This window comes from Polypterus senegalus, chromosome 8 (assembly GCF_016835505.1).
Source record: "Polypterus senegalus isolate Bchr_013 chromosome 8, ASM1683550v1, whole genome shotgun sequence".
Taxonomy (NCBI): domain Eukaryota; kingdom Metazoa; phylum Chordata; class Cladistia; order Polypteriformes; family Polypteridae; genus Polypterus; species Polypterus senegalus.
Genome location: NC_053161.1, coordinates 66,413,597 through 66,440,572, shown reverse-complemented (window position 1 = coordinate 66,440,572; position 26,976 = coordinate 66,413,597). Strand labels below are relative to the sequence as shown.

The window sequence follows — 26,976 nt, the reverse complement described above, 5'->3', positions numbered from 1 at the left end:
TGTGTGGTAGTAAATCTCAGTTAAATACATCATGGTTCCAAGCTGTAACACATTAAAATGTGAAAAAGTTCAGCAGGGTGTATATCCATTGTATTTCTAAAGGTTTTTTAATTTAAACTTTTAAAATGTGTTTGCTATCATTTTGTTTAAACAACAGCTCATCAGTGTAGCGTTAATACGGCCCACTGTGAGTTCTATTTTCTGTGCCTCTTAATATAGTCATTAGGGGAAATTGCACACCCCAGGTTACAATTTATGTAGGAAAGCTAGTGTGACATAGGCCTTTGGAGTCCATTATTGGCTGTGTGCATCCATGTAAAACAATAGTTTATAAAAATCAAAATAAAAAAAATGCAAATACAGACTCCATGTTTTCCATCCAGTATCATTTTTTTATTATTTTAACAAGCTGAAAATCTAAAGCTCTGCAGAATCAGTCATCTTTAAGTATGAACACCTTACCTTGACAGGGTAACTTCTCAGCCTAAACTAGTGAGGATGGTTCCTAGGTGTCCACATTTTAAAAATTAGTGTGGAAGCGACACAAAGTATTTTCAAAAGATGAAAATGTTTTTTCATTACCTTTGTGGGTTTTAGCTGTCCCTTTTTAATAAGATTGTGGATTTGCCTCAGAGCTTTATTTCTCTTGTTGAATACTCGGACAGGATCAAATCCCACCTAAGGAAATTATTGTACAGAATGAGATGCTGGTTTCTTAAAGAACACTAATAATTGGCCAGTTAACAATTAAAACATACCACTGCATTCAATCTGTCCTTGAAATAGTCCATGTTGGCAAAATAAAGTGGTGAACTGCATCTGAAAATCTTTATTCCTGGTACTTCTGGAATCTGGAAATCACAAATTTCAAATGTAAATGTACTTCAAAGCAACAAATGTAATTTTAAATAAAAACATGTTGGATACATAATACAGGTATACTTAGATAAACAGGTTCCCTGTCTGGGTTATTATCTTCCTTGCTCTTGATGCTGTTGGGATAACCTATGGCCCTCTGTGACTGTATACTGGATTTGAGAATGTTATTTATGTTATAGAACATTTTATAAATTATATTTGTCCTTCATTTATTAAATGACTTATACAGTTCAGAATCATTTTTATGTGAGACTACTGATGCATAAATTAGACTTTAGTTTTCCTACATACTCTAACCAGGATGAATATGGTAACAAAACATCTATAATATCATATTATGTATCCACTTTGTGCTTGCTTTTTCTACTACATGGTCACATGGAGTCTATCATGACATGAACCTACCCTGGCTGGAATTTCTGTATATTGTAAGGCATGACATTCACGTATAACTGGTCAATTTACATTTTCCATTTAGCCTAACATACACATCTTTGGTATGTGGAAGAAAACCAGAATAAATTACTTGGACGAGACTAATAAAGAAAGAGAGAATTGGGGGGAAAATATTAGATTTTATTGTATTATAGAAATGGGCTGCTTAATGATGCTCTTGTTAGCACTGCTGCCTCACATCTCACAAGAGGTTTGGGTTGAAGCCTGGTCAAGTAAGTTTGTCAAGTTGATTTTTGGATTGTATGTAATGCTTCTGGGATAAGCTCTGGCTTTTGACAGCGCTGAATACAGTCAGTCATTATCCAATCCACCTGAATTAGATGATGGGGCACTCATGATCACTGACTTTTATTTTAAGACAATTTCTGGATGTTAAAACAATTTATAGCTACAAGAGTATGACTGAACCTGCATACAGTTAGAAATTGATAGTCTCACACATGTTTTTGTTGTCGAAGAATCCTGTTGCTTTTGGGAACTGTTATGTATGATGTGGCCATGAAAGGCAAGAGCAAAATCATTTAGCGTTGAACAGCCTGGGTGGCACAGCTTACAAAACTTATAGGACAATCAAAAAGATTTAACAAATGTTTACATTATGCTGATCAGTGCATCATAGAAATAAGGCTGTGGATCCTCAGTTAATATTATAATAAATTACAGGGAAATGAAAAAGAATAAATTATACTTGTCTTACATTCTTGTAGTCCTTTATGTTCTTGTATAATTCTGTGCCAGGTAGGTTTCCAAGAGCTTCACAAGTTGGGCTAAGGAACAGAGAGAAAAATCGTTAACACTGATATAAATAAGAAATTAAGACATTAGCATACTGATAAACTGCTAACACAGAGTAACATAATTTAGAAGAGATGAATGGCTTTTTCTCCTTAATCAGAATGCATTCTGTCATATTTCTGTAATATTTAGAGAAGCCCAGAAGGAGTTTGAGTATAGTCATTCAAGTAAAACTGACAAAGGAGGACTGATGCGCATAGATGGAGAAACGGCAGAGGCTATTAAATCCAGAGCTATTCAAGTATGAATACACTGATTGTTACACAAAGTTTTGATCTATAAATGACAGTCAGAAAGAACCATTAAAGCCTGTGTTATTGCTACAGGCACATATTTTTAACTAAACTTGTCATTAGACTGCCTGAACTGGATCATGGCAGATGGAGGTCAGCACTGTATTATGCTTACAGCACCAACAGACTTGTTGGCAGGACGTATCTTTAGTGCGGTAATGTACTTTATGTCTTCATGACTATCGCCTCAGTGCAGTGTTTGTAGTTTCACATGAATTAAATTGTTCCTGCATGTTCTTTGCTTAGAAAAGCACAATAGCTAAATAATGCAATCTTTCAGTTTTAGTTTTTAAAATTGTTATCATATAACAGGTAATACTCTTTTTTTGAGTTCTGGTGTATTAATCTTTTTTTTGTTTAAGAGTTCACATAATACAAAATATTCATACTGTGTATAGGGTTTGTAAACATGTGTTCAGGTTTTTTAAAAAAAAAGCTAACTCATAATTTGCGTTACGTTTTGGTGTTTAAGGACAGGTATCAAAATTATCAAAGTGATTCCTGTTGACATCCAGAGTGTTGATGGCAGTGAATAAATTGTAGCCAAAATTCATCAAGGTCATATTACTTACAAAAACACAGCCAAGTTGGAAATGTTTTCAATTGACACTAATCCATTTTTACAGGTCACTATCAATTGTTTTTCCACTAAAATATATGTATAGCTCTTTTTTCCAGACCTATGTTTGTATTACAGTGTCATCAGCCTAGAGTATAAGGCAGAAACAAACTCTGGACAGGTAATCTGTCCGTCATGGGGCACATTCACACACCCTTCTTCCACTCATATAAAGTTAGTTTTGATTCAATTTTTCAGTCTACCTGCACATATTTTAGGCATGTCTGACAGATGGAATGTCAGGATTCAGGACAAAACCCACCCAGAGACTGGGAGAGGTTACAAAGATCACACAGCGTGTGACCATGCTAGTAACCTATTGTCTTGAGCTGTGGCAGTGGCATTAACCACAGTGTCACATGCTGCTGTCATGACTTCCTCATTCAGTTTTTTATTACTGTATGTATCTGCTGTTAAGACTGTTGTGTTCAGCTTTACTTAATTAATAAAAATAAAATGTGTAAAGGATGGCAATGAAAAAGCAACAAAGTACTTTTCACCACTTATCTGTGTTAACCCACTTGCAGAACTGAGTCACTTAGAACCTGGGACGTCTTCAAACCCATTTCAGCATTTTCAGTTCCATACTCTTTTAATTGACAACCATAAATTAAACTAAATTGATTTAAGAATATTTTGTTATTTTTTCATTTATAATGCCCTTCTTAGAAGACAGAATCTTAACGAGAATGGAGAGATTTTAAACATAAACGAAGGAAATGCCACCCAAAACTTGTATGTATTTATATATGAGACTATCATTACCACTTAATTCAGTTCAAGGTCAAATAAGACTTGAGCCTGTCTCAGCAGGGTTGGGTGTAAGGCAGGAACCAAATTTGGACAGGTTGCCAGACAGTGAAGGGATTACTTCCTCACACACCCACATTTATTTACTCAGTTCCAGTTCAGAGTCATTCATCCATCCAGCTAACCTGCATGGATTTGGGATAAGGGAGAAAAAGCATAGCACCTGGGGAAAAGTTCAAATGGACATCAAGAGAATATATAAAATCCAAATAGACAATAGCCAGACACGAGAGTCAAACCCAGTATCCAAGAGGTATGAGTTAACAGGACTAACCACTCTGGCACCATGTTAAAAGTGTTCCTATTTAATTTATCCAAAGTAGGGGAGAAAGGAAGCTGACAAAAGATGGCTGATTGCTTAGAATTAGACAAAATTAACAGAAAAGCACATAATCACACACTCTCCTGCATCCTTCCCATGAAAGAGTGTTAATAGATAACAATAAAAATAGACACAAAATACAAAACATATTAAATTAGTGTTATTAAAAGTGAGAATGCATTCTTTGGTATTTATTATGAAAATATCCATACATTTGTAAGCCTGTTGTTATCAGACATATTTTGACAGAAACCACTACAAAACCTTTATTTATTTATAAGGTAAATATATACTTACAACTGTGTTCGCACAACAACAGTGGCCAGTTCGAACACAATGCTTGTAAGAAGACCAATATCTAGGCCCAGGATAATACATACAATGCATGTAAAAACCCAGATGACCTAGAGGCAAACATATTAAGCCTATTAATGTTACATTCCTATGGAGAGATGTTAAAAAGGCCATAAGCAAACATTTTATATAATGTGTGTTTTGTAGGGAAAAAATGGTGTTGTATACTAAATCACTTAAAGAAGGAGACTTATTTAAAAACACATGAGTCCAATTATCCTCAAATTTGAACATAATTATTTTCTAAAAGTTCCTACAAACAATTTCTGAAATGTCTGTACACTTGAATAAACATCCCTAAATCATTCCCACTCATGGCTCATTTATACTGTAAATTCAAAATCATCGTAAATTTGTGAGCATGTTAATGAGCAGCAAGTTATCTCTGTCCAAAGAATGCATCATATGGTATGATATAATACTATATTAATGGTAAGTTTAACTGTTTATTCATTCATTGAAGGTGCTCGAATGGCAACATGAGTGCAATCTGTTGCATAGATCATGGGATCCATCTTCTGCTTAAATCCCATCGTAATTGAACTTGAGGGGAAACACAAATGATAATCTTCAGAACAGCAGGTAAGTTTCAATTACTCCTGGGGCCTCATGTATAACGCCGTGCGTAGAACTCGCACTATAACATGGCGTAAGCACAAAAGCCGAAATGTGCTTACGCACAGAAAAATCCAGATGCAGGAATCTGTGCGTACTCCAACTTCCACGTTCTTTCGTTACATAAATCCCTATCAGCGTGAAAACTAATGCTCGTGCACGCGCATTATGTAACGCCCCAAATCCTCCCAGAATTACGCCTATTTGAATATGCAAATCAATATAAATCGCCCTTAAGCGCAGCCTTCTGTGAAAAGACAATGTGAAAAGCACGGGGAAAATATAAGAATTTCAGCGAATACCAAGTGGAGGCAAAGGAAAAACATACTATTTGTTCAAATAAACCGTGATATAATCAACAAAATGAAGTTGATCGAGTGACATAGCGTGTTGGAGAAACTTGAAAGCTCACATTCACAAAATCGCACAGTGCCGGAAATAAAAAAGAAGTCACATATCAAAGTTGCCGTGAAAAGAAGAGTTGTAAGCCCACTGTCTGAGTGTCATATGAAAGCTTATTAGGGTACAGAGAAAAAAGGCACACGGTGGGGAAAAAGCATGAAATGTCAACTTTAATCTCGAATTTTCCACTTTAATCACGTAGTTTATTTTGTCATTTAGTAGAACATTATAAACTTCATCTTAAAATCGTTTCTCAAAATTACATCGTAATTAAAGTAGCACGTTAAATGCTTTGTTTTGTATTTGATCTTCTACTCGTATGTGATCTATGTGTGTGAATCACTACTTGCTTCTTAAACTGGCTCTCTTCCTCCAACTGGACACAGTCCATTACATTCGTGATATTACAGCTCTCTGAATAACTAAAATACAGAGATGTATACGTGATGTCATTTTCATGATGATAGGAGCTAAAGCACGTTATTAAACATGTGTTTCATGAGCCTCGTGCTCATGACAAGCATTTGTCTTTTGTCGAAATTTGTCGCTGCGTTTATTGAATATATATTCAATATAAATTGGCGTGGCCGCCCCAAGAGTCCTTGCTTTTCTTTCCCCAAGTAACCGATCGCCACACAATCAGCTCTGTAATAGACGTTAAGCCATCTGTAAGCTTAGCGCCGATTCTTCAAAACGTTTAAAGAACATTGAAATATCTTCGTAGTACATGTTTAATTATTCTATCCTTCACGACACTCCCAGTGAAGAATATAGATTATTTAAATGAAGTTAAAGTTTTATGTGTATAATTTAACAAACATATTTTGCTGCATCATCATATGTAAATACGCGCTTTATAAAGTGGCCCAGGTTGTGAGATATTATAACTGTAGTGCAAGTTTACAGTGGGGTGATTGTACTTATAAGTACAAACAGTTCTACAAGAAGCAATTGATTGAGTGCATTTAAAGTTCTTGGGATTAAACTGTTTCTGAACCGCGAGGTCCGTACAGGAAAGGCTTTAAAACATTTTGCAGTGGCTGAGGTAGCGTGTCCTTAAAGCTGTATACCGATAATTCTCTTTCCGATCAGTTGCTGCTGTGATTCACACTCAGTTACAGTGATATAAATACTCCGAGTCGTGCAGTGAGAGTAATATGGAAAAAGATGATCCGCTGTGGCAACTCCTAACGGGAGGAGCTGAAAGAAGAAGAAGAAGAAGAAGAAGTGAGAGTAACAACGCTAAAGCAGTTATGGTATTTGGAATACTATGGCTGTTCCCTGAACCATTATATTGTTACGAGTTAATTACAATCAGATGCATTACACTAATAAACAATATGCAGTTAGTTTCTGTGTATTTATAAAGCCGCGTCATGAAAATAATGAGTAATCACACAAGAACAGTAGCACTGCTTTGACGCTGGGTGCCGCCAGTTTGCAAAACCGAGCGGAGAACTTGCGTACGACAAGGCATGAGGTACCGTGGAAAAGTGCGTGGCTTTACGCCAAGTGTAGGTTTTATACATCGCGATTTGAACGTGGAAAAGTTCTTACGCAACATTTCTGTGCGTACGCACCGTTTATACATGAGGCCCCTGATCTTTGTGCAGGTTTTCTCTGGAAGGTCACTGTTGCATTGAACCCAAGCACCTTTGCTAGAATAGTGTGAATCATGTAGTGGAGCCCTCAAGAGTGAACTGCGCTGTTGGAAAGGTTTAATATGGATAGCTCTTAATTGTTGATAACTGCTCATGAGCTACTTATTATCATGAACAAAAGTTTAACCAATCACCGAAAATGTTGTCTAAGCATAACTTACCATTGACAAGGTCCTCAAGTAGAGCAAGTGCATTCACGGCTCCCTACTCTGCCACATATACAGAGTATCCTAATTAGTGGCTGACAGTGCCATACTGTGGAGGTGATGTCATATTTTAACAAAACAATATTTGAAATAATAAGGCATAGACAGCTGGTATTTCATTATAGTCCACAGCAAAAGTATCTCAAACACATTTTAGTATTGCATTGCTTTTATTTTATTAGAATTATACAGTACATCTTTTGTTTGCTGTCTATAGTCATTCATGTCACCATTCTGTATACATATAGTAAATCATTCTGTTCATGTGATTAGCGTTTTCATTGTGCCATTTTGGTTGTCTGGTTTTCCTTACATTTTATCATACTTGGTGTCAGCTGAACATTGTGTACTTATGGAAGAGAGGTGAAAAAGAGAATGTAGGCAGGGTGAAATGGGTGGAGAAGAGTGTCAGGAGTGATTTGTGACGGATAGCAAAAGTGAAAGGGAAGGTCTACAGGACGGTAGTGAGACCTGCTATGTTATATGGGTTGGAGACGGTGGCACTGCCCAGAAAGCAGGAGACAGAGCTGGAGATAGCAGAGTTAAAGATGCTAAGATTTGCATTGGGTGTGACGAGGATGGGTAGGATTAGAAATGAGTACATTAGAGGGTCAGCTCAAGTTGAACGGTTGGGAGACAAAGTCAGAGAGGCGAGATTGCGTTAGTTTGGACATGTACAGAGGAGAGATGCTGGGTATATTGGGAGAAGGATGCTAAGGATAGAGCTGCCAGAGAAGAGGAAAAGAGGACGACCTAAGAGAAGGTTTATGGATGTGGTGAGAGAGGACATGCAGGTGATGGCTGTAACAGAACACGATGCAGAGGACACAAAGATATGGAAGATGATGATCCGCTGTAGCAACCTCTAACTGGAGCAGTCAAAAGAAGAAGAAGGTGTCAGCTGAACATTATGTATTTTGTGTTTGTTATTGCCTTCATGTACATCTTGCACAGTCTTGAGTAAGTCTGCCAAATGGCAAAACAAAGTTAGCAAGCTGTAGTCTATTAGTGCACATACCATATAGGAACATTTTAATGTCAATTTTAGTTTTACAAATTCCACTTTGTATGTAAATTTTCACTTAAGAAGAACTACATGGAATTTAAGATCAAATCTATACATGTGATTGTTTTATGAATGAGGCCCCATCTTATTAATTTCTGTTTATATGAACAGGTACAGTTAGTACCACACATTTTCTGACTTGGTCTCTTGTCATAAAGGGCATTATATATATTATTTACTCTTTCCTGCAGTGTTATCACACAGCAGGTTCCTATTTCAAAGCAGTGTTACGTTCTTTTGTTTTTTATCACTTTTGCAAAAAAAAAAAAATAATTTCCTGTTAGAGCTAGACAAACATTGATTGTAGAGTGACCTAAAATTAATAACCAGGTTTTAAAATGTCAGTGTAATATAAGTTAATAATTGTGTCTTGTCTTGACTTACTGAGTCAACTTTATTCTGCCGCCAAAGAACAGGGATATCAAAGACTTGCATGAACATTCCTTTCAGGTTGGCAATGACGATGGCTGCCAGAACAGACTGCAAAATAGTTTGTAAAAAACGTCAAAGAGAAGGTTGCAGTAAGATTTTATTTTCTGCTGAACAAGTAATTAGCTGATAAAGAGACCATAAAAACAACAGTACCTTCTGTAATGGCTGTAGCAAAGGACCCAAAGCAAAAACGACAATCATCACTATAAATGCAGAGATAATTCCTGCAACCTACAAAAGAACAGCAGATTTGTACAATGAAATCTCAAGGTCATAAGCAAACATTTTACATGTGTAATGGTTGTTTTGTAGTAACAAAGTTGAAAAATGGTATCACATATTCATTTGTTGAAGCAGGACTCTTATTTGTAGATACAGGAGTCTAATTCTTCTAAATTTGAATAGTTATTTTCTAAACGTTTCTATAAGCAATTTATAAAATGTCTGTATACTTGAATAAACATTCCATTGTAAATTTATGAGCATGTCGATGAGCAGCATGTTATCTCTGTCCAAAGAATGCCTCATATAGTAGTATATAAAAGGTTCCCAAAGCAAAAATTAAATCATCACTATAGATGCTAACATGAATCACTATGAATAATATAATTCCTGCAATCAACAAAAGAACAGATTTGTACAATGAAATCTAAAATTGTGTTCATAAGAATTACTTATAAACAATTTAAAATCACATTTCGTTTTTTTGCCAGCCACCTCCTAAATCACTGGTATGAGAAAAGCCTCACATATGATACACTGTTCGACTCTTCCTGATGTCTAGTAATACAAGATGTCAAGCTTTTTAGGGTTCACTTTTATTTTGGCCTTCTAGACCCAACAAAGCCATTTTGAACTCTATTTTTGTATAGGATATTACACCCTTATGATAAAGAGTAAACCAATAGGTGTCTTTCAGCAAAAATAATCAGAAGGACCTTTAACTTGTGACACAGGGGATTCACCCCTTAATGGGATACGAAGGGTCAGAATTTCAGAAAACTTAAAAAAAATGGGGATAGGTATTTTAAGCACATGGAGTGTCGTTTAATGCTATTTCAAGATTGCTGATAATATAGCAGATGTGTGGTATCATTGTAGACTGTTTCAAGGTCAGTGATTATGAATATGATGTTATTTTTGATCCTTTACTGGAGATATAGCTTTCTATGGACCTCGGTTGGGGGTGAAAAATGAAAAATTCCTATTACAGTTGAGAATATTTATACTTTAAACATTTAAATGGAAGCACACATTTTAGTGTTTTAGATACTTCTACCTCATGATGTAAATCAATGGTGTTCAACATTTTTGCACTTGGAGACCATTGAAAATAGGAGAATTATTTTGTGGACCACTAAGGCAGAAATAAAAAACATTATTTATATTGTATTTTGTGTATATTAGTTTTTAAATATAATTAAATGAATATTCTATAAAATAACCAGAAACCAAGCAGTAAAAAAAGAAAAGAATTGAAAATTGAAATTGAATATAATAGAATATTTTTAGAGGGCAATACAGTATTTAATTCAAATAAAGCTAGTGCGAAATCTGTTGTTGCTTCTTTGCAAGACTACAGTACTTGGTAAGTGTGCCAGCAGTATTGCTTCAGAGAAATGAAGTGCTGCATTGACATCCATTCAGTTTCTCTGTTTGGTTTTTATCAGTGATAGGGCAGAAAACATCTTATCACACAAATAGCTAGTAGAAAATATGACTAACAATTTAATAGATGTGCGATAGTTCACTGCCAGGGGCTACAGTGAAACCAAGGTTTAAGTACATCTTATCGAAAGGTTTCCTTTCCTTTTTTTGTTTTTTATCATACATTCCAAGGTATCAACACATTTCTTTTTCACAATTTTTAAACTTTAAGCACTTGTACTTGGCTTAATTTCTGTTTTATCACTACTTTTCTTCTGACTATTGTTTTCACTTTTAAAGAAGGTTTAAAGGTTGTGTTATTTTTTCTTTCTATTTTGTAGGGTTTAAAATTTTATAGCACAATGACACTCCAATACATGATCCAGGCATATAAGCAGCAATAACTCTTTCACAGACCGGCAGGAAATTTCTGCTGGAATGGTCCCAGTCTGTGGACTGGTGGTTGAAAAATCCTCAGGTAAATCATTAAATTTCTTATAAACACCACAAATCAGCATTGCTTATGCTAATTTATGTTTTATCTTTGAAAAATAAAGTACCTTCATTTTAAGGAATTGTCTGAAGACTTGGTACAATGGTTAGTGCCACTGCCTCACAGATGCAACATCCAGGGTTTAAGTATCGCATCCAGTTCTCTTTGTGTCTGTGTGGTTTTCCTCCAAATTCTCCATTTTGATATCCATATTGCCAAAGAAGGGGCAGGTTAGATTGACTGGTGACTCAAATGTGGATGCATACATGTGTGTGGCCCGACAAACTGACTCCCCATTCAGAATAGTTTCTTTCCTTGTAGCCAATGCAGATGGGATAATCCCTACAACTCTACAACAAGGATGTATTTATTTATGATTGAAGCCAGGATGGCATGATGGATTACTGGTTTCAGTACTTTGTTAGAGATCCAGGTCCCTGGGTTTGAATCTTAGATCAAGTAACGTGTGGGGAAAAAAAACTGAAAACATATTAAAGATTTATTATGTCAACAGTAAACAGTGGTGAGAAGTAGGCAGAGGCTGGGATGTTTGTTCTCATCAACAGAAGTGCAACAAAAAAGGATAATGCAAATAGGATAGGTCATTGATTTGAAGGTGATGACAAAATGAGAGATGCAGTACATAACTGGTTTCAGAATCAATGAAACAGTGCATTCAGAAATAAAAACTCTGTAACTTGAAAAAGTAAAAAAAAAATCTAGTGGAAGTGTTTTTTAAGAAAACTCATAATAAATAACCTATGAATAACGATGAGTGTTGAATTGTTAAAGGTGCAGATCTGGTAATATAGGATGATCTCTCTGGTTATGAGGGATGAAGACATATCTACAGTAGCTAAATCTGGGAAAAAGTAAATAATCACTTGCTCTGTAGATATAACACATTTGTTTTCTTTCATTTCCAAGCTTTAAGCCAATCCAGATATTTTGAACAAAATACATGCAAAATACAAAGAGTACCTGCAATACTGTGTGTTGTTTCCTTTCTATCTAGTGATTCTGAATAAGATGATGCCTTTTAAGCACATTGTGTCCACAGATAGTTCACACACTAGCAGCAGTATCTAAGCCGAAGTTTCGTTCTACTTACCTTTCAAAGTGTCATATCATTAGTGTGGCTACATCATTAAATTGTAAACCATGTTCACTGTATGACCTTGAGCAAAACTTTTACCCATATGCAGAAACACAATTATACTGCCAGGCAGCTTTTATTCGTCTTATTGTCTACTTCATACATAAATTAATAATTTAATGACGCAGATTCTTACTACAAATTTCACTATAACGTTTTAAGTAGTTTATGCCAGTATAAAACAAATATGAGGATGGGCCAGTAAAGAGAGATATAGCAAAATGAAAAGATTTTGAAAGTTTCTGGAACCCACTGCCCACTGGGAACTTCAAAACATCTAAGAAGGAAATGTAAAGTTAAGTTTATTTTTGATGGTCCATTGAAATAAACTCACTTGAGTCTTTCCACCTGTGCTCTCCTGGACAGCAGTCCGTGACAGTGATGTTGTGGCAATAAAACAAGAGAACGCACCAGAAAATATATTGCTGATCCCAAATGCAATAAGTTCCTGTTAAAAAATAAATTAAAATTAAAAACCATACACTCACTTGGACAAAGTAGTGCTAAACACAAGTTTCTTTGTATCCTTTTAAGCAATCTAAGTTATCCACTGCCATGTCAAGATTATGTGAATTTTGTTTTCATATTATCTCTATAAATGTTGTTGATCCTTTTCCACTCTGTAACAGGAGGTAACAGTCAGTGGGAAACTAATGCCTATAGCTAACAATGCTCTGCAACTATGAAACAATATAAGGCTGAATTTGTACAGTACCTCACCCAAATGTGAAATTCTGTAAGGGAGAAGTTATAGTTTGCCTGCTGTCAGTCGAGAATGTGTATGGACATTCCAGTCCTGTAGATGGTTCTAAGCATCAACAGCAACAACAAAGTTTTCCTTATAAAGGCCAAAATCACACAAGGTATCCATCAAAGGGCTTTAACAGGCTCTCTTTTGTAGCCCTCCAGCCTTGACTCTCTAAGAAGACAAGAAAAAAACTCCCAAAAAATCTGGAGGAAATCTTGGGAAAGGCAATTCAGAGAGAGACCCAATTGGAGATAGATCTAGGCATGCAATGGGTTTAAAAAATTGGGGTAAATACATCACAATAAGTGGTGATGCTCTTGAAAATGATTATTACAATAGCAACAATAATACTGTATGTCCATATTAATTAAAGTGGGAATCATAAAAATGAACTTGCATTTTTACTTCATCCAGACAAAAAAAAAAATCATAAAAAAACAACTAAAATTACAATTTCAAAATCTACAAAAAAACCTTTACGTCAATAGTCGTCAGTCAAGAAGTTGGGTAAGGCTTTCTGCCTGTTGCTTATGAATCGTAAATGGCTTTTTATGGGTTCACTCACTCACTGATTTATTGACCAATAAAATCTTGTCTTTTGTACAGTTCTTATATATACAATATTGCGAAAGGACACAATGCGTATGCAGTACTTCATGCTTACACACTTCTAAGCAGATCTTAATTCTCACAAAATAAGAGATGTTTATTACAGATGTAAACATTTGTCTCAAGCAGCATTAGTTTCACTCCCTTGGAAAAGAAAGGATGATTACAGACCTGATAGCCTGTTTACAGTATTCATTATGTAATTTCCTTTGCCTTTCTCACCTGTCTACATCAACATCCTGACATCCTGCCTTTAATACCCATATACCCAAATTTCATGTCTTCCTGGATGAAAAATGTGCAAGACTCCAAAAATGCTTTGATGGGCAACTTTTGCTGCTGTCCTGAAAAGCTACAGGAACCTTTCACATAGGACGCAATGGACATGTGCCTACATTTGCTCTTCGGCTGGTGGATATTACAAGCTCTTGCCCACACCCTGCCTCCCTCACTCTGTATTTGGTCATGAGCCTCTATGATTGGCAGAATGTATATTGTGGTAATAAGAGTATGTAAATATGCTGGACTTCTTTATTTTTAATTAGCTTTTACAAAATATTTTTTTACATTTTTGTAATTAAACAGTACTCACCTGATTGCCATTGATTTTATAGCCATGTTTTGCTGCATACACTTTAGCCACTGAAACAGAAACGGCATACCCCACGATACCAATTGAAAAGGCAGAGGTTGCAACCTCCGACATCATGCTAGTATTGGGAGATTTAGGAGGCAAAAACCTATAATAAAGAAATAATTTCATTAAACATAATACATAATATAACCCAATGTTTAGGGCTTGCTGTTTTGGTTCACTTCCAGGCCGTTATTATTAAGGATTAAATTGTTAAGAAAATCATGTTTAAGTTTACACAGAACAGTGAAAATATATAATGTGAGGATAACAAGTATTAAATAAAAAAGTACAATTGTACATTGGTAGTGTTACAGTAAATCTGAAAATCTTACTGTATGTGCCTATGTTCAGATTGCTTACAAGAAACAAGCTTGATCTTGAACCAATTAAATTTGTGCATTCCATCGTGGCAGCATCAGGAACAAAAGCAACCAACCTCAAATTGGCTGCAATCATTTCACATAGCCATACCCGCAAATACTTGATCAGTCAGCTTCACATAAGCATTTTTAGGTTGTGGGAGGAATCCTGAATAGCCGTGTAAAATCTGTGTGTACATGGGCAGAGCATGTACACTGCACACCACAGTCACCAGGCCAGAAGTGACTCTGGAGTTACGTCTGCTGTAAGAAACAGTTCTTGATAATTACTTGTCCTTTTTGATACTCTACAAAATATAAAATCTTGTACTGAATTAAAAATTGACTAGCAGTTTCTGTGAATCACTTATTTTAGAAAGCAAATAAATATACAGTATGTGTAAAGTAATTATCTTTAATATCTGTACTTGAAAAGTCAATAAAATGACAACTTTTTTGCAGATACAATACATTCCCAGAAGATGGTGCTACAGCTGTAGAAAAGCCCAGACAACACAGAGGTACGAATTAGTATACACTTAGCATGGGGAACATGATTTTTATGTCTTCATATATTGTACTCATATATCTTTGGTCATTAAAAACAGTGTGGTGCATACTCATTTTTATCTCAGTATGAATCTCTAATCTCTTTCATTTCACACAAAGTGTCAATTCTAAATTGATCTTTTGTGAGGATTATGGTGTGTGCATGTGTAAGTTCAAGGTTGGTTCCTACCACATGCCCAATGCTAAAAATATAAAGTTCAGCTACCTGGTGAGCTGGTGAAATTGTTATTTTATGCAGGCAGTCTGCTGTCCTTTCCTCTTATACATTTTTTTTTTAACTAGCTATATTTATTTGATATGGAAGTAGATCTTTCTCTAGCCGATCCCTAACAGCTAAAACATTTTAATATGCACTCTTCTTATTATTAAAGTACATACCTAAGAGCTGAGTGGTTAACCTGGGTAACTCCCAATAATGTATGTTAAATCAATTATTATGAGTGGATGAAGGGCAACACAAGTAAAAAAAATTATAAAATTGGATAGCTGGCTAAACAAATCACACATTACAAATGTATAGGACACTGTGAATGGTGACAGTGAAAATACTATAAGTCAACTAAAGCTTGCATATGAGCTGAACACCGTAGAGAAACAAATCCCTGTCCTTAAGTAAAAATAAGCAAACAAAAAAATCAAAAAATCAATCAAAATCGTGGTCACTCTAAGAAAGCACAGATAATACTTTCCTCTGAATGCCACCATGGCTTCACACAGAACTTGTGCATAAAGTTAACAGCATCAGCCCAGTCTCAAACTTGAATCTCATCCACATTTCATTTAGGTTCTCCAGTGCAGCAGTGTGCTAGTTACTAAGTTAACAGCAGGTAGGGTGGCCTAGTGATCAAATTCTTTGGAGTGCAATGCTCAAGGCTGCTGTTTCATTCTTTAATATAGTGAGTCCCTTAATCTGCCTTTGGTGCCAGTATAGAAAAATGCTTGAAGACAATGAAATAGACCTCTGTTCATGGGATGGTGTTCACTACAGAAGTGCACTATATAAAATAAAAGGTGGTTGTTTGTTGCTGGAAGTCTGCTAGTGAGGCAACTGAGTTTGCTTGAGTAGCTTGTAAAAAAACAAACATTTTACATACCCTCCAGGAATAGTCTTCATTATGTTGGCATTGTATTTTGCATTAAGATTTGCTCCATATGATACTCCTGTGGCTATAATGGCCTGAAAACATGAAACATTACTTTAGTTCAACAAGATGAATATCCATCCATCCATTATCCAACCCGCTATATCCTAACTACAGGGTCACGGGGGTCTGCTGGAGCCAATCCCAGCCAACACAGGGCGCAAGGCAGGAAACAAACACCGGGCAGGGCCCAGCCCACCACAGGGCACGCACACATACACACCAAGCACACACTAGGGGCAATTTAGGATCGCCAGTGCACCTAACCTGCATGTCTTTGGACTGTGGGAGGAAACCCACACAGACTGGGAGAAAATGCAAACTCCATGCAGGGTGACCCGGGAAGCAAACCCAGGTCTCCTACCTGCGAGGCAGCAGTGCTACCCACTGCACCACCGTGCCGCCTCAAGATGAATATTCAATTTACAAATATAGTTACTCTAAAAACATGTATCCCAATGTGAATTATAAAACACCATCCATCTGTTTTTTGTACTTTTTTTCTCTCTGCTAGAGATGGAACTAGAGTGAGACAAGGAAATAAGAAACAGAGTCAAAACCAAAAAGATAAAGGTTTGTTGTCAAAACAGAAAAGTCAACCAAATTAATTTTTAGATTTCATTTGGTAGTTTAGTTTTGTTTTTTTCAGATATTTGACCTCTGTCCTATCACCATTCTTTGCCTCTCAACTTTTTAGAAGTATTTCCATTTCCCAGTCATTCTTTCACTGATTTCAGTGTCCAGTTAAATATCATAACATATTCAAAAAGCGCCACTTTAAACCAAAAGAGTCTGGAAATTGGTTCATGTAATGATTACAGAGAAAAAGATCAGAAAATAACATGACTTGGAAAAAAGACAAAGCTATTAAATACTAAAATGGAGAAAACAATGATGTTGTCAAGAAGCAGATTGGGGGTCATTGAAGAAAGTAGTCAAAAAGAGATCATTTACAAAAGCAAAAAATGCTAATGGAAAGTCAAATTCAAAATAACTCAGCCAAAAGTTTAAAAAATAGAAAATAATCTTGTTTCTAGAAATTGCTAGGCAACACTTGGACACAAAATTTACCACACTGCCATTTTAAACAAGTGCATAGCCATGATATCATTGCAGTGCAATTACCTATCTTGTGAATGGTTAAAGTCCTGGAAACTGTAAACAAGATGCTCAGCCCCATGTTTCAAACGATCCAAAATGGAAGCACCCTCAAGTTCCAAAATGGATGGCAAGGTGACGTTAGAAGCAAGATGGTAATTGTTTTTAATTACCAGAAATATAAAGAAGGAAAATCACAACAGTTCCATAGAATATATGCAGAATCTCATTCTCCAGTAAGGAACTAGGGAGATCTGCATTGTTTTACAACTCAGGTAGTGAAAGGCTGTGTCATCATGTACCTGCAAATGTGAAGTCTACACCGCCAAAACATTGTGTCTCTAACATTCTTTTCTTTTTTAACACTGGAATAACCTGTGCCATTTCAAGTAATAGTTCAGTCAGACATAAAATTTAACATTGTATTGCATGAGATACCCTGTGCCCTAAGCTTGTAGAGAGAAAACAATTTAATATGGAGTAATTAATCAAAGATAGTGACATATCCAAAAGGTTACCAATGGCTAAATATGATCAATTAAGGATAGCAGTAGTAAATGCCTTTCAGGTTCAAAAGAAACTTTTGACAGTTCCCCACAATGTGACTTTGATTTTTTCTAATTTCAAATGAAACAGGGTGTCCTTTCTGTTTGTGTTATGATATTTGGGTCAGATGTGTTGATGTTATTCAAAACCAGATGACATGGTAACACTGTAACATAAGTTATCATTAATAGATTGTTCACTTACTAAATAGAGCTACTAGAGGATTAAGCATTATTGTGAGCCTATGACTGCCTGATAAATCAGAGATTTTATTCTAATATTGTATGAGCATTGGACATTACCTAAGCATGTGAAACAGCAAAGTAGGTGCATGACAACCTAGTTCAAAAGAAGGGCATTGACCCAGGTACATTTTGAATACTCCAAGTCAGGAGATTTTTTTTGCAATGCACAATTTTGAAGTTAATTAGATTGGAATTTATTTTGTACCTGTTACCTGAAAACCAAAGTAACCTAATCACATGTTTTACCTAATGAGAGTTAATTGTTTCTAAATTTGTAAATTGAGACGGAGGATTCTTAAATGTTTCACAGTACAGGTTTTGCCTTTCTGCAATATTATGTAGCCTGGAGTTCTATACAACAATTTTACTTCACATAATTGCATTCTATGTCTTTGATGCACCTGTTATGTTCTCTGCCTAAACAAGTTTAAAATGTGGAGTTCCGTTCCAATAAACGAAATTGGTGGCATGTACTAAGCCTGGTAAAGGAGCCACACTTGAGTCTGTGCAGTGTCTAAAAGGTTTGAAAAGAATTACAGGACACTAGTAATGAACCTTCTAGGAAGTATACTGTATATTGACCTGTGTAGATTATTTCTCAAAATAATCTGTATGAACAATTACAGTCTGGTTTTTGTCCCCTCCACAGTACAGAAGCAGCACTTATAAAATGTAATAATGACCTCCTTATGGCAGTTGATTCTGGCTTAATTGCTATTCTCATCCTTCTTGATCTGAGTGCAGCCTTTGACATTATTTGTCACACTACTCTTCTCAACAGATTATTTTCGATTGGCATTACCCATACTCCACTAGATTGGTTCAGATCCTACCTCTCAGGCCACACTCAGTTTGTTCAGCTTAAAACTTTCACATCCCAACCCACTGCTGTTATTTCAGGTGAGCCCCAGGGCTTCCTCCTGGGGCCTCTCCTTTTCATTATTTGCCTCCTTCCACTTGGTAATATCTCTTGTAAATATAGCATTAGCTTCCACTGTTATGCTAATGACACCCAGCTCTATCTCACTAGCAAACCTTCTGCTTCCTTTCCACCCCCCTCCCTTACTGATTGCATAGCAGAAATCAAATACTGGTTTTCTTCAAACTTTCTTAAATTAAATAGTGACAAAACTGCGGTTCACCTCATTGGTACAAAATCAACATTATCCAAAATTGATCATTTTTCATCTTATTGATAATTCCGCTGTCTCCCCTTTCCCACAGGTTAAGAGTCTGGGTGTCATCCTTGACAGTACTTTATCCTTTCAGTCCCACATCAATAACAACATCTCCTGGTCTGCATATTTCCACTTGCGTAACATTAATCGTATTTGCCCCTCCCTCACTCCCCACAACACTGCTAACCTTCTTCAAAGCCTTGTCACTTCTCGTCTGGATTACTGCAGTTCCCTTTTCTTTGGTCTTTCTTGAAAATCTCTTTATAAGCTTCAACTGGTCCGGAACTCAGCTGCCCGCATCATTACTAGAACCCCCTCCATTCACCATATCACTCCCGTTTTGCAATTCAAAATTCTCCTACTAACTTTTAAGGCTATCCACAACCTTGCCCCTCCATATCTGTCTCACCTCTTCCATGATGCCATTCCCTCCTGTAACCCTTAGATACTCTTCCTCCATCCACTTGACTGTCCCCTTCGTTCATCTTACCACTATGAGGAGCAGAGCATTCAGTTGCTCTGCTCCCCAGCTTTGGAACTCACTACCCCCTGAGCTTAGAAATATTGAATCATTTTCACTTTTCAAATCTAAACTTAAAACTCATTTGTTTAAGACTGCTTTTTCTCTTTGAGAACAATTGCTCTGTCTGATTTTAACTTTTGTATTTTACTTTTGTTTATAATCTGTGTTTTGTCTATTGTTCGCTGTCCTTGAGTGTTTAGAACGGCACCTACAAATAAATAAAATGTATTATTATTATTATTATTTTGTCATAAGGACAGTGCACAAAGTTTATTACCACTGGTCACAATGCTGAATGCATAGCTAGAATGCTGAAACAGGAAAGCAAAAAATCATGTCAAGATGGTGTTATATTTCATCCAGGGTCCCTTCACTGGCTGGAGTTCAAATCTTTGTTATAATGTCTTGCTTGTCCATGTTTGTTTTTTTGTTTGTTATTACTGTGAATTATGTTAGAGATTTGAAATAACTTATGTACTGTATTTTATTAATTTGTGGTATTGTTTGGTTTCTTTGACTATAAGCTGCCTTTATTATGTGCCTTGTATTTTGTGGGTGGTCACTCAAAAGGTAGGGGCAATTACTAATCACGGTCAGCAAATGCCGTCTGCCCAGTATTTCTAGAGGGTCTCAGTTCCTGCCTGTTCCTTATGAATGTGCTCTGGGGTTGGTTAGTTTACTTTCTGAAATTTATTTATTTTGAAATTTTTACCCTCTTGCTCTGTTTTCCTGACCACTCTATTTGGAGTCTATATTGGGATTTTGTTCACTTAAAATTGCTTTTGCTGGCAAATGCTTTATGCTTTTTGTGCTTTTCGGAGCTTTACTGTATAACAGAGCACTTTATGAGAATAAAACTTTATTTTGTAAAGATTATGTTTTTGCCCCATGATCTAGCTGGGGTTTGAAGGTGATATCCCCCCCAGTGGGCACTTATGGAAATGCTTTTTAGTACTTATGTGTTTAGGGTCTCCTAGTTTATAATAGAGTGGAGGCAAATTAAAACAACAATGGCTACTGATAGGTTACAGTGAACACCTTGTAGCAATTACAGTCCTAGACAGACTAAACTGAGTAAACCAGTGCAACACAGCTCAGCCTCCTGGTTGACATTTACCATATATTCAATTGAAATGTGGACAAAGATGAATGTGTTTGTTTCCAACATAATCTTTTATTATTTTTTTCATTAAATGATGGAAACTGGTTGTTTCACATGATGGGTAGAATCTATACAAAATAAAAGAGTATTAATTAAGCAAGTGCACATAGAAATTAGATAATAGAATAATACTACTGTAGATAATAGAAGATCATTTAATTTACAGATTTAGGCCTGGTGATAACTTATGAAGTGTCATGTTGACATCTTCCCTTGTGTGCCTCCTCCAAGATAATCTATGCAGCTTGCCCTGATCACAGCCATTGGTCAAGAACAAAAACTAGAAGACACTGGAGCTTTGCTTAGGGGTAACCCTTGTAGAGGACTGACTTTATCACTTTGTTTAAAATCGTAAGTAAAATGTTCCATTTGTCTCTAATGAAAAAACTTGTTTGTGTTTAAATCATCATCAATAGTACTGACCATATTCAATAATATTGTAATACTGGAATTACAATTTACAGAAAAATAACATAATTTGCAACATATCAGAGATCAATGGTTGCTGTTGATTGTTACTTAACTCAAGGCTGAAGAGTTAATCTGCAGTACATCCCAAAGAACACTACTGGACATCACAGATTTTAATGTCCTCTCACCAAGTTTATTTAACAAATTGTCATCTTCCCAAATAAAAAAAATCAAAGTGCCAATTTTAGCAGTAGCTAAATACATTAGTTTGTGTAAAACCCTGAAGATATGTTTTGAGTCTAGTGTAGGAGGTTACTTACCACTATGACTTCTATAGGAATGGGCACAGGAATCTTGTGCTTGTATCGGTCATTGATTTCCTTTACCACTGTCACAACTACTAGTGTTATAAGACCAGCAATTAAATCTGCTATGTTGGTTTGGCCAATGTTTTTAAAAATGTCAATGATCGTCTGCAAAACACAAAAACAGGTATTTGTTTTTATACAAGAAAAATATTATTTCATAACTCAAGTAAGAATTTTGTGTGGTCTCCATATACATCCTTATATGTAAAGTTTTTTTTTTTCTTATTTGCATCATGCTGTTTGCTATTAAATTGAAATACACATCTGAATTTCACATTCAGGAATAATAAGGCTCACCATAACCTTAACATAGATCAACTACAGTATAGAACAATACACACTGGTAACTTAGAGTAAGTTGTTTCTTTCTCTTTAACAATAAGAAATGATGATAAGTTTAAAATGGGTGGCTAGAACTATAAAAAATTCTGGCTAAACTTGACAGAGGTGAACAGAGTAGCAGCTCCCACCCTTACGTCTATTGTCATACACTCCTCCCTCAGCATGTACAGATCTTACTGTACATAGAGGTGGGAGTCCATTCCATTTTATGCCAGGGCACGTCAAGACACTAAACAAGGCTGATAACATATTTTTTTTTAAATTGCAAGAAAATGCCATGTCGCATGTATAAGCTTGATCACTATGAAAAGTTAATAATTAGCGTCTGAAGATCCATCCATCCATCCATTATCCAACCTGCTATATCCTAACTACAGGGTCACAGGGGTCTGCTGGAGCCAATCCCAGCCAACACAGGGCGCAAGGCAGGAAACAAACCCCGGGCAGGGCGCCAGCCCACCGCAGGAGTCTGTAGATGATATTTTCAATTTATTTAGCGAACAAGTGAGGACTCACTTATATTATCTTAGGTACCTGAGAACAAAAAAATGATAATAAGTCTTCTCAGTCAGGTTCAGTGTTTGTTCGTGAGAGTAGCTTACCAGCTTTCCTACTGAACACTCCAATCAACTGGAATATTATAAAATAGTCCATATGCACACCATAAAGGTTCATTTTATCCTATTAACCTTGTGCTTTATGTGCATTCAGGGGACAGAGGTTTATTCACTAGGTATGAGACATTTTATTTAGAAGGACAGACTTCTAAGAGCCTAAAATATCTACTTATGTGTGAATGGTACACAGCAATTAGACTCCCCAACTCACTCTCCCAATACTTTACATCTATTGTGTGTTGTCTCTTGAGGTTTTCAAGGAATGTAATTGGAAATCTCCTAAATAAATGTCATTTGCCTACTGACCTTAAGTGTGGCAACATTTCCCAAACAATGTACCAGTGTGACTCACACCTCACTTATGTAAAGGAAAAGTGATATTTAGTATGACCATGTTGACCTTTACAGCTACCGCTGTCCCTAAAATTGCCTCTTTTCACTTGAATGATGCTATATAATAGAAGGCACTGATATCTATACAGAATGACAGAGGGGCACCCCCACCTATTAAATATAACAACTTAGCGTATTGTGGGCTCTCTGCAGTAATTTAAGACACATACTGGTTCAGTTATTATTGTATATTTGCCTGACACCCTGTTTCCTGTTAGGCAACTTATCAGGTCAGAATACTGTCCAGAGTCAGAAGTCGAACCAGTAACCTTGTAGTTTAATGTCCAATGCCTTGTCTGTTCACCTGCTGCCTGCTGTTCAATGCTACCTTCACCGCCATTGTACCACTTTGAATACAAAGAACAAAGGTACACATAATTGTTATTGACATCCCTTCTCTGAAATTGCTCTAGACAGAAAGAGTGTGGTTTTCTTACTTTACCCTTCTTTGCTGTCTAGGAGAGTGGTTTACATGTAGGTTGAGCATAGTGACCACTGTCTTTGTGTGCTTCTATTTTATTTAATTATATTTGAAAAGTATGGGAGAAAAGTATACTTTATTGAAAGTATACCCTGTGGATGTTAAGCTACTTTTGTATGTTTCACCAAGAAAACACACAGTGGTTTCATTTTTTACTTTTGTTCCTAATTTGTACAATCATAGTGAGCATTCTAATGCAGTAAAAGTAATAATAGTAGTATTGTTATGTGCACCAACTACAGTAGTAGTAGGTACCGTGTTAACTATTTATGGATGCAATGAGAAGTGAAGCAAAATGACACCTTTTATTGGCTAACTGAGTAGATTACAATATACAGTGAAATGTTTATTTGCATGTCCAATCAGTATATAACATGTTGTAAAGTGAATCTGGGTAGCAATACCCTCATTGATCAATATGAGATGCTACTAAAACTAATTATCATTTCTGAAATATCTCAGACTGCTAGAGGGGGACACAAGCATACTGGGGAGTGCAGCCAATCTGGTATTCTTATGTTCAATTAGGCCATGGTTGCTTAGTCTTTAAGCATCTTTGGTCGTGGTTGTGGTTGTTCCTTTGTTTTTGAATAATGTCTTTTTTTTGCTGTTACATTTGGATTCTCTGGTCATTACTGGCTTTTGAACATCCGGTAAAGTCCACAATATTTACAGCATTATATAAATTTGCTGTCCGCCAAGCCGGGGAAGAGTTGTGGCTGTGTGGCTAAGGATCTGTGTGACGATGCGGGTTTGCTCCATACTCCTATCCACCTTCTGGGAGCCCTTGAACCCGACACTGTCGGTAATGTCACCCATGAGCTAGGCAGTGAGGTACAACAAATGGAGCAAGGGGATGGTGCAAAAGTGCCAAGTACCTTTATTAAAAATCAACAAAACCAAAATAGTGTTCAAATAAATAGTGCAGAGCTTTAAATAGAAGTCATTAAATAAATAATCCATAAAAATAGGTGAAATAGTGGAGGTTAAAATCCATTAGAAAAAAAATCTTTAAAAAAAACCAAGGTTAAAACAACGGCTGTAAACAGCCTCTTTTAAAACACAAAGCACAGTTCCTTCTTTTACTAGTGACCCTACATGCAGCTGACCTTCTTCTGCTTGACTGGTCTGGTGGCCTCCCGATCCCTGGCTTCGTTCAGCACATGCCAGACTGAGACTTGGCATCTCCCAACGGCCAGGACGCTCACGCTGGGGATTATACTCCAAATCTCCGACTCCCACTGCCTTCACTGCGGTAAACCAACCTTCTCCCGATCACTTTTGCTCCAGATAAGTACTCAGCAGGAGCCACCACTACCATCGGCCGTCGGGTGCTGGCCAAACACCCCACTCGGGCTCACCTCTCCCTCTGCCTGCATAATTCTGTGAGTCTGCACGCGCTTGCTCGCCCTCCTTCTCTCTCACACACATCGTTTCCTTCACTTCCTGCTGCCTTCTTCCTTAACCTCCGCTTCTTTCTTTTTCTTCACCCCTGCACACACCAGCTTTCTCTCCTCACTGCTTCCTGTCTTCCTCACTCTGTTTTTTCTTCATTTCTTCTCCCCCCCAGCTGCCCCGCGCTTCTATTTATTACGGGGACATGGATCAGATGTGGCAATTAGCAGCTCCTGGTGCCAGTTATGGATGTGGACGACCAGTGCACTTAAGTGAGGACCGTCCACACCACACATCACCCCGGGAACCACTCCGCCCACACATACCACGCCCCCTCTCTAAGCTGCAAGTGTGGCGATTATTTATTTAAAAAGTGGCCTTTTTGATGTGATCTGTGGGCCCGCTACACCACAATCTGTGCTTGTATCTAGAAGGTTGATAGTTCAATTTCTGTTACTGCCTTAAAGGACCCTACTCTGTTGGGCCCAAGATTTGTTGATACGTTTACTGTTATATGTTAGTTTGATAGTATTTGCATTAAAAATGAAAACTGTCATATGTTCTGCAGAAGTCCTCTCTTACTGAACTGTAAGTGGATTACATGTAGTTTTAAAATAAGGGCAACTCCATTCTGTCATACAGCAGCCATCTTTGGTTTCCAAAGTGTCAGTTGTTACTGTCAAGTTTCAAATTTAGATCTTCAAGAATAAAAGCATCTATTTAACATCTATTGTATTCTTTGTCCTGTAAGCATTTAGAATAATATTATTCAGTGGCCAAGATCCTGATGAACACTAAGTTATTACAGTGTTAACATTCAATATTCTTATCTGAAGACTCTTAGTTGTCTGTTCTGATTTTAAAAATTGATGTAAACTCAACATATTTTATTTTATCTGTGCAACAGTGTTTTATGCTTATACTTTTCTGTCACTAACAAATTTCCTTTTGTGATAATAAATTCCACATATTTTAACATAATCCAATGTCATATTGATAATGACTGGACTGTGACTCAAAGCCACTTCCCTGAAGTTATAAGGCAGTAGCACTGGCCACCCCTAAAATACCAAATTCTGTATGATAGTTAAATGTTGTGATACTCTAGAAAGACTAATAGAATTTTCACAAGAAGTTGCATAACTGAGTACTTATAAAGCACACAAATGTATCTATACTCACAAGTATGATTGAAAGAATTCCATTATAGTTGTTTGCTGGTACAGAAAGCAATGCTTTGAACTGGCTAACAAATACTTGAAATGCTGCTGCTGTTGTAAATCCACCCACTAATGGGTCTGAAAGGTATCTCACCAAAAATCCAATCTGAAGTATACCCATTCCAAGCTGAAAAAAATAAAGACCCAAAAGTTAATAAATATATATATATATATATATATATATATATATATATATATATATATATATATATATATATATACATATATAAGAAACAACATGAAGAAGTGATTTATACAAATACTGTAGCCATTTTGCAGGAGGTTTCAAAAATTAATAATATGGCAAATGTTAATATGAGAAATTGTACAAATAATGGAGGAAGCATCAAAGACAGTGCTTAAGGGAATACTCACACTAGGCATGTTTGTTCTGTACTGTGCCCAAGCGTGATTGTCCCCACTCCCTACTCCCCCGCTGACCTGCAATCACACTGCGCTTAATGTTCTGGGCAGGGACATGCTTTCGTCATGACCATGCGACTTTGTGTAAAGCCAAAATAAGATCCAAACATGGAGTGACAGTATGTTTTAGTGTCTTGTAGGGCAGGATAACGCTCTAGCCCCTTAGAGATTTATTGAGTGTGCAGCGCAGTATTTTGCTGTTAATCATGCTGCATGTATGAGAAGATTTTTACGGTTGCAAAAGATGTTAAGGGAGGAATTTGCAGATTTTTTTGCCAACTGCAATTCACGTTCATGTGTAAG

The 26,976-nt window shown here is 36.5% G+C and overlaps 1 protein-coding gene across 1 annotated transcript in view; it reads right to left on the bottom strand.

Annotated features, from left to right (window-relative positions):
* Positions 1–26,976, bottom strand: part of slc26a4 (solute carrier family 26 member 4) — a 55,533-nt gene that overhangs the window by 15,559 nt on the left and 12,998 nt on the right. The window contains exons 6-16 of the mRNA XM_039761201.1: positions 26,213–26,377; positions 21,755–21,907; positions 16,224–16,306; positions 14,156–14,303; positions 12,541–12,654; positions 9,064–9,141; positions 8,863–8,958; positions 4,472–4,578; positions 2,033–2,102; positions 759–851; positions 583–678 (exon numbers count right to left, since the gene is read on the bottom strand). Coding sequence (XP_039617135.1) covers positions 583–678; positions 759–851; positions 2,033–2,102; positions 4,472–4,578; positions 8,863–8,958; positions 9,064–9,141; positions 12,541–12,654; positions 14,156–14,303; positions 16,224–16,306; positions 21,755–21,907; positions 26,213–26,377 — 1,203 coding nt within the window. The remainder of the gene's footprint in view (positions 1–582; positions 679–758; positions 852–2,032; positions 2,103–4,471; positions 4,579–8,862; positions 8,959–9,063; positions 9,142–12,540; positions 12,655–14,155; positions 14,304–16,223; positions 16,307–21,754; positions 21,908–26,212; positions 26,378–26,976) is intronic.